Source organism: Notothenia coriiceps, unplaced genomic scaffold (assembly GCF_000735185.1).
Source record: "Notothenia coriiceps isolate Sejong01 unplaced genomic scaffold, NC01 NC01_scaffold00037246, whole genome shotgun sequence".
NCBI lineage: Eukaryota > Metazoa > Chordata > Actinopteri > Perciformes > Nototheniidae > Notothenia > Notothenia coriiceps.
The window spans coordinates 8,153,775-8,167,297 of record NW_011369947.1 but is presented as its reverse complement, the minus strand read 5'-3'; the positions used below and the strand labels follow the sequence as shown (position 1 = coordinate 8,167,297).

Below are 13,523 nucleotides of genomic sequence, written 5' to 3'. Positions count from 1 at the left end.
TTTCAACAAACTGATTTTGGTTGAGCTCCTCTAGAGTGTAGTAAAACAATACAATCTGGACCCCCGAAAGCTCTACTTATTATTGGCCTGTAAGTCATTTATACATTTTAGTCTAATAGCCAATAATAAAGTATTTGTTTGAACTCAACATAAACGATGTCTTTTATAACTAGTACATGTTTGGGTTTGTGAAAACAAAATGTCTAAAACCAGGTGAAAGCTGAAACATGAAACTTCATACCAGAAACCGATGGTGGAAAATTCAGGAGCATTGCATCTAATCATTTTAAAGTTTATTCGGTATCATTCATTAGTCTAAAGCTTACACAAATTTTTAATATTATAACATGATGAGGGGATGACAATTGTATGAACAATGCAAAAGTTGCATTAAGAAAACTTTATTGAGCATTCTAAAAACAAACACATAGAAGAGTCACTTACTCATAACAACCCTACATGGTCAGCTCACCCAAATTACAAAAAACAACCATATTCTCTTACTCACCTCTCATATACATATACATATACATATATATATATATATATATATATGTCCGTGCAGATATTATTTCCTTTAAATAGCTGGAATTCATTTAAGGTGCTGACAGCACATACACACATAGAAAACATTTAACAGCGATATCTCTTTCCTGAAACAGTGTACCCATTTCTCTGAATAATCCACAGACTGCACAGTAAACTTTACTGGACTTACTACTTTCTAGCAAATTAATCGTTTTAATCAAAACTGGTGGTATGTGGATTATCAGAACAACAAAGGACATTGTATATGGAAAGAGTCTGGCTTTTACATCTTTGCATCTAATGTTACAATGCTGTGTGAACCGCAAAACAAACTAACATGATTCTCCATTGTTCCATTCGCCTCCAAACCTGGACCATCGCTGTCTCTTTATTATTAGAAGTAAGTTTGAAAAATACATCATTTGGAGAAAACATCCCTTAAACCATTATTTAAAGACAAACACGTTTTACTTTAATATACTGCAGATGATATGAATAGCTTGGTTAAAATCTCAATCAGAACACTCTGTAATTAAAAAAAGCAACACAGTGTAACAGGGATCTAATGGCTTCATTTAGCAAAATGGTTATAATCAACAGATAACATGGGAGTGTACTAACTGATCAGCAATCAAAACAATTACTTAATGTTGGTCTGGATCCAGCTTAAATTCTCAGATTTCTCCTGCCTGCAAAGCTTGATGGAAAGAAAGAAACCCACCAAACTTTGCTTCATTCACTTCCCTAATCTGGAAATAAAGAAAAAAAGACAACATGTATGATATGTCACAAGAAAAACACGTTTGTGAATAAACACCTAAACTATAAATCCACTAAAAACATCCTGACAGATGCACTCACCATCAGGGATGAGGGTCTTCTGCATCAGCATAGGTGCAAAACCCATACGACGAGGAATCCCTGAGGATAAAATAACAAGGTGAGACATGTACATTCTACAAATGCAGAGATTAATCAAAAGTCCTTCAATCTACGTCTCCTACCTGTCTGACATTGGGGGCGGCCGCGCATCTGGGTGCCCTCGACGGTCCTGCCCTCTGAGTCCACACACCAGCAGTAGCCAGTGCCGTGCCAGCACTGCATGGGCAGGTAGTTCCCGCGCTCGTCACACTGGGGCTTGTAGAAGCCGACCTTGGCCTCTCCAAGATCTGCCTTGATCTGACACTTGGTCTTGATGACAGTGACTGAGGGATGAAAAGAGAACAGGAAGACATTAAGGACCAGTTCAAGTTTAATTACTGGTGACTGCAGCAAAGTAGTGCTACATTTTGGGAAGTACGTTTCTGTGCTTTTGGCCAAGAGTTAGATAGGAAGAATGATTTCACTTGTATCTGAATCGGGTATTGATATTTTTCTGCAATTCCCAGCCAAAAAGTAATTAAGTAATTGTCCAACTATACATTTAAGGAAAATCTAAGACTTTGCTTCAAGTTCCATAATGAGAAATGTAGGACTTGTGATAAAAAAGGTGGATTTACTCTTTGCACAATACAAAAATCTCTCCTATAACTGCTCCTTAAAAATTACAATAGCAAAAGTAATATTGGGTATGGAATCGTAAGCTTTTTGCACCAAAATAGAAAAATAAAAGTAACAGTTCTTGTAAACTCAGAAGCTTCACTTCTCAGCAAATGGCTTTTTCATTGATATTGCCACAGTATTGTGTCACATCCATCCTTTACTGGAAATAAAGGAAAAACAGCATCTACTGTTACTCCTGTGTGGATCAGAGCCTTCGCTAAACACTACAATGTGAAGGGAAGTAAAGGTGAGTAACCTGGCTTAGCGGATGGGGGTGCAGGCTCCTTCTGGGCCATCTGGAAGATCAGCCAGTAACGCATCCAGGACTCAAAGCTCTGCAGAGAGCAAAATGCAAAAATACAATAAATAATGATGATTTTATTCAATGAAAGTATTGGAAGTCTTCTCCATTTAAATGTGTGTGAAGCTCTACCGTCCACTCGCTCTCGTTCACATGCTGCTTCATGCTCTGCAGGTTGGCCAGGAAAGTCTCGTTGAACTGCGGCAGCTGGGGGTTCTGCTCCAATCATTTAGAGCGTACGTTTAGAGGATAGCTTTTTTTACAGCTTCAGAACACAGCATTAACAATGTGTCGACAAACAGGAAACACAGTGCAACAAACCTGCATGAGATCCTTCAGCTGAGTCTCCATGCTGGAAACAGTGTCCTGAAGTTTCTGATGGGAGGGAACAGAGTATTTCAATATTTTCGCTTGAAATAATGTTGAAATATTTTCATTCATTATACAACATTAGGTGAAGGGATGTGTCAATGTACACCTAATATGGTCTATTCATGTTGTATTTGATAGGAGGTAAAAGTAAACCTACAGTCAGGGGTGTCTTGGCTTCCACTTCTGAAGTGAAGTCCGTCAGCAGAGGAAAGCTGCTCATTGGCATCTGCATCTTTATTGGGGCTAGAGGTGAGAACAAACAAAAGAACAAACTCAAAAATAAAGGCCACATGAAAAAATTCAGGAGGAGAAGCATTGCTCGCTATTACTGATTTTGTTGAAAACAAACAAATAGCAAATAATATCAGAAATTCTAAAATTACAAATCTAATGAAAACCGTAAAGGCTCCACAGAATTAAAAATAGATATGAATAGAAAGTGGTTGAAATTATAAAACTGAAGGCAACACGTAATTTTTATGTTGAATGCTGGAAAATACATGTTATTATCACCAACATTTCACGCTGCTTGACATTAAAAGATCAACATTAGAATAGTAAACAACTGAATCATGAGGACACTTTCATTTCTCTTTCTAACTTTTAGATCAAGTTCCTTCAAGTCAGCTTTCACTTCCCTGTCCCCTCATTGTTTCTATTCCTCATGTCTGACTGAGGCTATGATTCGTTACTGACACATTTCTACTTGTTCCCCTCTATCTGATCATTAGGATTTTGATGCTTGCTTTTACCCTTGAGTGGGCGGGACAGCTGTTTGTCTAATCTCTCAGAGCTTTTCGTCAGAGAGTGGATCTGCTGCTTCTGGTCGAACACCATGTAGGCAGTGAAGACCTGGCTGGCCAGCAGAAGACAGGCCAGGGTCGTCAGGCCAGCCACCTTCAAGGCACGTTTGTTGGAGCTCCTGAGAATACATGAAAATAAATGTGAGGATAAGGCAAACGGGGTGAGGGGATAATATGCCAAACAGCCACATTCAGATTAACTAAAAGTGACAGGACTTTTAAACAAAAGCTTCGTAACAAATGCAAATATCCCCTGTGGGGCGAATAAAGGTATTCTGATTTGGAAGGTATTTAAGTTACTTGAAGGGGTTTCTCGAAAGTGCTTTTTGGACTTTCCGTCACAAAAAAAGCCCAATATGTCAAACAACATTCTTGTTATTATACATATTCTAAAGAAAGGAAAATATCAAACATAATTTCTTTTAATAGTAATAATTAAGTATAAAATATAAGTCCTCTGACACATACAGTCAGCCTTTGTGTCTGCTGCTCATAGTATGCCAATAAAGAGTGGGCATCACTTGTTACCAGGCAGACCTTTTTACTGGAGTTATAGGGAAGTACAAATCCAACTAAAAGTTAGAGCCTAGATGTGAAAAAAAAGTGTTCAGTGTCTCATAAAAGGGTCTCAACAAAGCATATGCCTATTTTATAATAAGTTATGCTAGAAAAAAAAGTAAAACTATGACCTAGAAACTCAAGGTAGTATGTAAACAATATCTATAGGTGGTTACTGTATGTTAAGAGAATAGGACAGAGTTCAAATATTTTTCAGAGACAATAATTACATTCATAAATCATTCGTTTCTTAGTTAAAATCTCCAACATTGTCCAATGTTTATCTGCTGTGGTTAATTGTGAACCAATAGCATGGCAGCATCATCTGTTACTAGGTAGACGCCTTCTGTAAAGTGACCGATGTCCGATTGCAATTTACTAAATATGGTTTACATGTATAATTATATTATAAGAAAGCATTTAAAATGTTGGAAATAAATTACTTTAACACACTTATTTCATGAGGATATCTGCTGCTAAGAAAAAGACGACACTTGAATTCAATTCACAATTTTTTAATGAATCTGTAGAGACTCGCTCTTATAATTAGAATTGTGTTATACTGCATAAAAGACAACTTTATTAGCACACATTAGGATGTGGTGGTACTACTTTGCAAACTGTTATAAAGATTGTAACGTTTATGAGACAGATTACTCTCACCTTGCGGGAACTTCGGGGATAACGAGGACTTCTTCACTGCCAGCCATACTCCCTGTGGCCAGGGGGGACTCTTCTGCATGATCGGCCATCTCTCTTGGAAGTTGGTCTCTTTCTTGTCCTTCAAAGCAACACACTAAAGAAAGTGGGACCCGTGCTGTAGATAAATGATCTTAGAAATGAGGAAGGACAAGTTCTGCGGAAAGGTGCAGGGTAGCGGGAAGTCCCCGTTTAAAAGCGCTGTGGGATGGCTCGGTTGTTCTGTGAGGGAGCGGCTTGTGATAGGTCAATTAAAGCCCCATCACTTGTTGTTAGTGGCAGAATAGTGGAGAAGTTTCGTTTCAAACCCTAACCCTTGTGCCAGAAATGTCACCTAACTGGTTTTACTGTATGATTATGTTCCGATTAAAAGCTCGCACAGTCTGTTGAGTTAATAAACGCTTAATATTAACACGTAGTTTACCTAACAATAACATTTGATGCCATTTGCTTATTATTTATAGATAGTAAGAAAGAGCAAACATCAATATAGAAGTATTAATACTACCTCAATTACCAACAACAATTCAATTTATTAAAACTGAAATAAAGGGTTATCAGTAGCAACCATGGGAATTGTGTATAAGGTATATGCAAGTATTTTTACTTTTATGTTTTATCATTTGCCTAATGTAATGCAGCATTCTATTTATGGTCATGCACTTCCTAGAACACCAGACTGCTTCTCTTGTACATGAATGCTGTCTTTTAAGGAACTGAACATAAATGAACCATGTTAATATATCTTGGCTTAATTTATACATCAGGAAAAAACCAAAAGTGCATTTTGTTAGAGAACAGGCCTTTGATTTGTGGTATTTTCAGAGAGAAATAAAAAAAACCCAATAAAGTGAAACCAAAAGACAAACCAATCTTCAAGAAATCTCTGCACAAAAGCAACAACCATTATCCTAGTTGAGTTGAATTTAAAGTCATCGTTCACTAAATTATATTGAGAAAATATTAATGAACAGAGAGAAATTCAACTGAAAAAAAGAGAGCAAAGTATATAGCATATATTGAAAAATACAGTGGTGTTTTATTTGCAAATTAAAAAGCACCGACAATATTAGTTACACTGTAAAAATTATTGACAACAATTACAAATCTTTATCATACAGTCCAGGAGATTAGTACCATCATTGCTGTTATGTGTTATCACGTAATACTTTATATGGAGAGACTCAGTACCTGTGTACAACGGTTGGCAGTGAGAGGAATGAGAGGAAACAATCTTAGCGACACACCTCCGCATGATGACGTCATCCAAACTCCCCTCAGTACAGCACTGACATTTCACACAATGGGAATGGGCTGATGGAGAGTGTAAACCCAAACACATTCAATAATTTAGGTCTACTGAAGGTTGCGTATACTATGTACATTACAAAGTCAGGAAATAAAGGACCACCATGTGCGTTATTACATCAGAACATTGTACAAAACTATTGCAATAAGAGCAGCTTTTTGTTATCTATGCTTGACATCTAGTTGCAGTGGTAACACCTCGATCGACAACCAAACGTCTGTATGGTCTCACTGGGCAACTGTTGGTTCGCCTGGCAACTTTTCCCAGAGACAGCTTCTTTCCCCCAATCTTAAAAACTCAACTAATAAATGAAATGAAACAAAATATAAAGACAAAATATACAGTTCTGACGTAAAATACAAATTAAAAGTATCAAATGCTGAAAAAGGATTTGAAATGCACAACCTTGTTCTGTACACTATCTGACCAGAGTGTTATTAAACATACAGTAGCTAGCTTATGATCTTCTTCACATGTTGTAGGAGAATCCTTTTTATAAATGTGCTTTCCATTAACCTGTATGTTTAGAATCCATGTTCCTTAAATATTGTGCTTTCAACATCTAAACAGTTCCTGCTTGAGCCAATTTAACGGTCATGGAACTGACTACAAAAGGCCGAACAGTTTAACAAACCAGTCTTCTGTAGATCTGTCCTTATGAGAGAACTGAGCTAAGATTTAGTTTTGGTACATTCTATAATAATGCATTGCAGTCAGCATTGTAGAAATGTTAAAATAAAATCTGAGAAATGAAATGAAAAAAAAAAAACGTTGCAAAGAAAAATAACCCCCAATCGTCCATGTGGTGATATTCTGATCCGTCCTGGCACTTGTAAATGCAATAACTAGATTCTACCAAGGCCTATTGAGTAAGGCTACAACATGCAGCCTGAGTCAAGACTCCAGATGTCCCGTTCTCCTCTCAAACAAACACTTACTTATGTCAAAGGCATTTGGAATCAATGTCTCTCTGTCGGTCAGGCTGTCAACTATTAAAGTCAATGTTATGTTGCCTGTTTTAATCCAAACACACCAAAACTCATAGCTGGAGACAAGGGTGATTTTGTGTTCATCTCTTCCACCAGTATCTTTCTCCTTTCTTTGATTTTCATGCAAAGAAGAGGTTTGAGTAGAGCAGGGATGTGATTATCAAACATTGAAGGTCCCTCCTCCTGTGCATCGCTGAGCCTTTCCTTCTTCTGCAGGACACGGCGGTGGCCATCTTTCAGGTGTCCATGCTCCTGGTGTGTCCTGCAGGGGAGCAACAGCTTCTCGATGCCCGGGGAGAGAGGAGCGCCATCAGCTGCGCAAAGCAACAACGCTCTCTTTCTGCTCATCATCCACTTGGGAAGATCACAGTTAAGATTTGAGTTCTGGTTGGGCATCCCATCCTTACATTTTGACATATTTCAGACTCTTTCAAAACTATTTGGGGATCTTCAACATTGCAGGCCACTTGACCAGAGTCCCTTTGGCAGGGTGGAGTTCAGTGTGGAGCTGTGGTCTCCCCCTGGGGGGCTGCTACCTGGTGTGGACCAGCTCTTCTCGGAGCCAGCTGGGCAGCGGCTGACCCATCCTGTAGAGCAGCTTGGACAGCTCAATGTTGTGATCCCTATAGTACTCCCTGAGGAAGCCCTGGGACTGAGGGAGACACAAGGAGGTCAATGATTAGGATACATATTTACATTTATGATCAAGAATTATGAAAATGTAAGGTTACATTAACAGTACAATGTATTTCTTAGAGCATAGTTTTTTGCAAACGATCGTACCTCATGGTCCATGTCAGGGTACCTGCGACCTTTACTCTTTCCTAAACATTTGGTCTTCCCTCCCTCCAGCAGCTGACACCAGAATCCTTTCTTAGGGTCGAACCTGTACATATGAGATGTATAATGAATGTGTTGTGAACTACAGAATACTTCCTTTAGAGTTTAAATCTACAATTATGAAACACAACATTTCTAAGTTTTAAAAATGGGAAGAAAATCCTTGCAACAGATGGTGGTTTGTACAACAAAACTATTCCTGCCAGAAAGAAAATTATTTTTTACATATTGGCCTTATTTGATTCTCTGAAGTTTTGAAACTAAAGCAAAGCAGACAGAATACTACTAATGTCAGTTGAAGTAGAGAGCTATTAATCAATGTAATTATAAATTAATTTTTAAACATGCTGTTAAAGTGAAGCATCTACTCACGCTAGGATCTTGTGGTAGTTGATGACGTTGACCAGGGACAGATACTTCTGGATTTTATCCATGATTGAAGCAGGCTCAGTCTTCAGCATCTGCCCATCCAAGACTAACAACTGGGGGAGAAACACAAACAGCGCCAAATGTCAGATGGGTTGCAGGACAGTCTTGTATGTGAACCACTGTGAAACAACCTCTCATCCTTATCCAAGTACCCAATCCAATGCAAATGGACCAAATTGAAAAACACACATTTATTTGTGACCATACTGTCTGCCTGATGCCTGAAATAGATACTTTTTTAATAGATAAATGATCACATCTTTCTTAAGAAATAATGACCACATGTCAGGGTATCATAGATTTGGTCAATTTGAAGCAACAATAGCTTTATTTTTATTCAAACTGTCCCTAAAGGGCAGACTTCTTCTCTTATGGTCAAGTGGATTTAACACACTGCCTGTAAGGACTGAGCAAAAGAGATGAAAACACCTTCACCCAAAACCATTCTGGAAAAAAATACCTTCCGGCCACCCATAAAGTGTCTGTGTGATTTACACAGACAAAGGGAAAAGGTTTCACACCCAGATCTGAGCTAGCTTGGCTGTTCACTGCATATTGCACACCACCATGAGCAGGAATACTCCCTCAGTACCTGGCTGGAGTGGTAGTGGTTGAGCCAGCGCTCCAGGTGGATGGCGTACCAGCCTGGCACCAGACAGCGATTCTGCAGGACCCGTAGTTTGACTGGAGACTCGTGGCTTGCGGTGATGACGTCGCGGAAGGAGTATTTCAACGCCACCGGGTCATCGTGGGCTCTTTGGTGCTGAGGGTATACAGAGAAGGAAGGAGGATGAGTCTTGAATAAATTCATAATAATATTACAATGGTGATCATGCAGAAATGAACACAGCAGTTTTCAAAGTGCATTAAAAAGAGTTAACCCTCTGAACACCACAACCTGCAAGGGGGTTTACAAGTTAGCCAGAAACTGTAAATCAGAAATAATTAAGCAAATCTAAGCTTTAAAAAAAAGAAGTAATAATTCATCAAGATCCCCTTATCCTATATGTCTCATTTAAAAAGTTGGCAGTGAACAGAACCTGTGAAGTAAATGTGGGCTCCTCAGCGCAACTTGGGGGCCCGAAATGACACAGCTGAGACCATAACAGTCAAAAATCAACATTCATTAGAAAAAATGATTGACATTCATTGAAATATGTATAGCAAATTAAACTCCCATTTTATTTTGGTAACACTTGTGGGCACTTAGACATTCTTTGTATTCGTGGATTCCAGTCCCCCACCCATTCTTCTGAAATAAACTGAAATTCTACTTGCAAGTCTTTCTTTTTTTCTGATTTATGGGATTATAATTGTTTTATACTGCATTAAAGACATGTTTGAGTTGGCTCTTTTTCTCATTAGGATTAGGCTGTTTTCATTGCAGTCAGGACTTAAATATGGCAGAAAGTAAGTCAAATGTGACAAAAGCAAAAAACGCCCTGAAACAGCTCCGGGTTAAGAGTTATTAGTCTTGTTCAGGGTTTCCTTTGACTGACCTGGTACCAAGAGTAAGCTCTGTCCGCCGGGTTGATGAGGATGGTGATGATCTTGGCTTTGGGCAGGAGAGCTGCGGCCCTTTGAGCAGCCACCTCCGAGTCAAAGTAGTTGGCACTCTTCTCAAAGTAGTAGTCTGAACTAGTGTTGGAGGGCAGAGGGAAGTACTCCATGTACCTGGATAACACACAGCAAACACAAACATACAAAGTATTACAAGCAGCCGGAGTTGATCTGGTCAAACGTACTCTCCGTAGATAAGGATAGTTTCTCTGTGTGCTGTGTGGACGATCGGCCATGTGCAACAGTGTGTCACCTCGCACACAAACAACACAAACATCTAGCAGCAAGTAGAATGTTAGTATTTGGGCAGCCTGCTCAGATAAATATCAAGCCGGCCAAGAAAGTGTTGTTGTGCTCTTTGTGTTTTGATGCATGAAGCTTCTCATTGATGCAGGGTTCAAATCAATTAAACCTACAGGCACATTTAAAACACTGAATTACATATCTAACTAAATAGGTGTTCATTTTCGTTGCTTGGCTTGATCTTAGGGATTTATCTAATGAGTGTATCTGTTGTTCTGTTGGGACCTAGCCTCATTTGCATTTTGATTCTTGATTTAATTTGCATTTAACAGATCATGGAATGTAATGAGAAAGTAAGAACACGGCTTATTTGACAAATGCTTTTGACAATATTTTACCTTAATTTATACTAATTGATATGGAAAGGAAATATTTGAGATTCCTAAGTTTTACTCCCTCAAGTCACGACATGTCTGTGGTTGAAAAAAAACTTGTGTAGGAAAGAAATATAAAATTAACCGTCAATTTAGCAACCAAAACTTGGAAACAGTACACATAAAATCCTGACAAAACATGATTCCTAGAAATTAGATGCAATGTTAAATGTGGTTGGTAGATGCTGCCCAGCACAGCCCTGTTATAAAACACTGAGGAGAGTGTGTGTTGTTTCCTACCAGTCAATGCCTCTGTGGTAGTTGTGCCCGTTGAAGAACTGGATCTCCTCAAAGGTCTCCTTGCTTGGATAGTTACTGGTCAGGTCCGGGTGCATGCCAAGAAACAAGTAGAGAGCTGTCGTCCCTGAGAGGCGGGAAAAAGCCACGTAGAAAAGATGAAAAAAATAGCAAAAGGTTAAAGGGAGTGTGTATCCTGTAACACCCTGAAAACAAATCACAATCTCGTGCCATTCCCTTTGATTTTCAAAGACATATCAAAACTTAATTCAACCCACTTAGAACATGACTCAACTTCTGCTTTGAATTGAGTGATGAACTTCAGATCTAATCATTTACAACTCCTCCTGTAGGGGGTGCTGAAGCACTGTGTCTCACCTGTCTTCTGAGGCCCGATGACGAGCAGTTTGGGGAAGCGGTCACATGTTTTCTCTTTGGACCAGATGTCCTTGTGCCTTTTGTCCTCACAGGGATCCTGTAGCCACGAAAAGATAAACATTCCTTTGTTTTAGGTGTGGTTCTGACAGAATTCATACAAACAAATACATACATTTAACGAGACAAAATAACGCAAGTTTAGGTTCGTCTGGATCTAACAAAGGAGATGTATTAAGTAAAATATGTTCAGATGGGTAACAACAGAGCTCTCCATACATCAATAAATCATTGTATTACTCGTTGCTTAAGACATACACACCCTGTTTCTGCATATTGGACGCAGTGAGAAGCATTTAAGCTATTACTGCTTGACGTCATATTTTAAGGGATGCAATGTGTTTTGTACAATGCAGTTGTCTGCCTTACTTTTCTGTTATTGCATCATTCCATTACTGACATCTGTAAAAAATGACTACTATATGCTAATTTCACATGTCAAAAATCTTCCTCACCTGCCAGAGTGGATCCCTCTCGGAGGGGAACAGGCTGAAGTACTTCTGGGCCAGCTGGATGGGGGGCAGGGTCTGCATCTTCAGGTTGGTCCACGTCTGGAGGAACATCACCAGGCTCTTAAAGGTGTACAGGCCGAGCCGATCGTTCCCGTAGTTTGACAGATGGGTCATGAAGATACTAATCTGTGAATGGGAAGGAACACGCAGAGTAATATTTAGAAGGAGGAAAGTTAACTCAGTTTGGTTTAGGTGGTAGGAACTGTGTATATTATTTAAACACTGAATGTTAATGTCCCGTCCCTATCCTGTTACTGAACTGCTAATTTAGTGTTTGAAGTAATTTGCTGTTTGTTCAAGTCTCTTTCCTATATGTGAAATGTATTATGTTGTTTGTTGTTTTATTTGAAGTCTATTTTTTTGTATTTCATGTGAGACTGCCATTATGGCCAGGACTCAATAAGAATATCCTGTCAAAAATAAATAAATAAATAAATAAGCAGTAATGATATTTAGTTGGCGTTGAAACAGTTGATGAATGGCTTTGTCAACCGCCAAAATGTCAAACCTCACAGATCCTGTAATTACTTCAGAAACTAATCTCTTTAGTGCAAGTACACTGAACAAAAATATAAAGGCAACACTTTTGTTTTTGCTCCCATTTTTCATGAGATGAACTCAAAGATCTAAAACATTTTCTACATACACAAAATAACCATTTCTCTCAAATATTGTTCACAATCTGAAAAATCTGTGATAGGTGCAGCCACTTTTCTTTGCCGAGATAATCCATCCCACCTCACAGGTGTGGCCATATCAAGATGCGATTAGACAGGATGATTATGGCCACAGGTGCCTGGCCTTAGGCTGCCACAATAAAGGGCCACTCTGAAACGCTGCATTTTTGCTTTATGGGGCGGGCGGTTCTGGGGGGTCCGAAAACAGTCAGTATCTGCGTGTGGGAGGGTTAGCGATATGATTGTTCAGGGTTAGGTAATGTGTGAATCGACGTCGGGCCTGTGTTCGTCGTCCATACCATACGCCTCGGCCCATACCCTAACCACACCACCATGGGCACTCGATTCACAACACTTACCCTAACCCTAATCCTAACCCCCTCACACCAGATACTGACTTTGGTGTTCGACCCGCCCAGACCCCCCCAATAAAGCAAACTGCACGTTTCAGAGTGGCCCTTTTAATGTAGCCAGCCAAGGCACACCTGTGCAATAATCATGCTGTCTAAATCAGCATCTTGATATTTGCCACACCAGGTGAGGTGGGGATGATTATCTCCGGCAAAGGAGAAGTTGCTTGCACTATCACAGATTTTTTCAGATTTGTGAACAAAATTTGGAGAGAAGGTTATTTTGTTGTATATCAGAAAATGTTTTAGATCTTTGGTTCATCTCATGAAAAATGGGAGCAAAAACAAAAGTGTTGCGTTTATATTTTGGTTCAGTGTATAAACAAGAGGAAAATTTACAGCAATCAAAAACTGTTGCAGTCATATGAGCGCCTGGTTTCATGGTTTATGGAAATTCGTGGACTATCCTTCAAAAATGGGGCAGGTATCCCTTGAAAGCCACTGAAAAACAAGGATGGACATGCTTCCTTTCAGGCTTAAACATATTGCACCAACCTGTTTGTGGGAAGAAATGGATACATGGGAAAAAACATTAAAAAAAGGGTCAGCCTCAAAGAGGAATAGAACTACCAGGACTATACAGCATAAAACATATATGGTATTTCTTAAGTATTAAAGTTTTGGTGGGAATGCAACGTGGCCCAT

General features: G+C 39.1%; 2 protein-coding genes across 2 annotated transcripts; both read right to left on the bottom strand.

Annotated features, from left to right (window-relative positions):
• Nucleotides 1-370: 370 nt before the first annotated feature.
• cd74a (CD74 molecule, major histocompatibility complex, class II invariant chain a) lies at nucleotides 371-4,983 on the bottom strand. Its single transcript, XM_010794709.1, has 9 exons — nucleotides 4,768-4,983; nucleotides 3,496-3,665; nucleotides 2,901-2,986; nucleotides 2,693-2,746; nucleotides 2,504-2,587; nucleotides 2,327-2,405; nucleotides 1,533-1,733; nucleotides 1,390-1,449; nucleotides 371-1,277 (listed from the first exon to the last, which is right to left on the bottom strand). Exons 1-9 carry the CDS (start codon nucleotides 4,854-4,856, stop codon nucleotides 1,273-1,275), a joined length of 828 nt encoding a protein of 275 aa, XP_010793011.1. The 5' UTR covers nucleotides 4,857-4,983; the 3' UTR covers nucleotides 371-1,272.
• Nucleotides 4,984-5,818: 835 nt separating this feature from the next.
• Nucleotides 5,819-12,968, bottom strand: ndst1a (N-deacetylase/N-sulfotransferase (heparan glucosaminyl) 1a). Its single transcript, XM_010795549.1, has 9 exons — nucleotides 12,954-12,968; nucleotides 11,735-11,917; nucleotides 11,223-11,319; nucleotides 10,848-10,971; nucleotides 9,870-10,044; nucleotides 8,963-9,133; nucleotides 8,314-8,423; nucleotides 7,885-7,987; nucleotides 5,819-7,753 (listed from the first exon to the last, which is right to left on the bottom strand). The coding sequence occupies exons 1-9, from the start codon at nucleotides 12,966-12,968 to the stop codon at nucleotides 7,634-7,636; spliced, it is 1,098 nt and encodes a 365-aa protein (XP_010793851.1). The 3' UTR covers nucleotides 5,819-7,633.
• Nucleotides 12,969-13,523: the final 555 nt, after the last annotated feature.

Coding starts and splice junctions, on each gene's coding strand:
- cd74a (XM_010794709.1), bottom strand. CDS start 4,856: ATGGCCGATCATGCAGAAGAGTCCCCCCTGGCCACAGGGAGTATGGCT. Junction 2,406..2,503: donor TGAACGAGAGCGAGTGGACG/GTAGAGCTTCAC, acceptor TGCTCTCTGCAG/AGCTTTGAGTCCTGGATGCG. Junction 1,450..1,532: donor CCGCCCCCAATGTCAGACAG/GTAGGAGACGTA, acceptor TTTTATCCTCAG/GGATTCCTCGTCGTATGGGT.
- ndst1a (XM_010795549.1), bottom strand. Junction 8,424..8,962: donor ACCACTACCACTCCAGCCAG/GTACTGAGGGAG, acceptor TTTCTCCCCCAG/TTGTTAGTCTTGGATGGGCA. Junction 7,988..8,313: donor AACTACCACAAGATCCTAGC/GTGAGTAGATGC, acceptor TCATATGTACAG/GTTCGACCCTAAGAAAGGAT.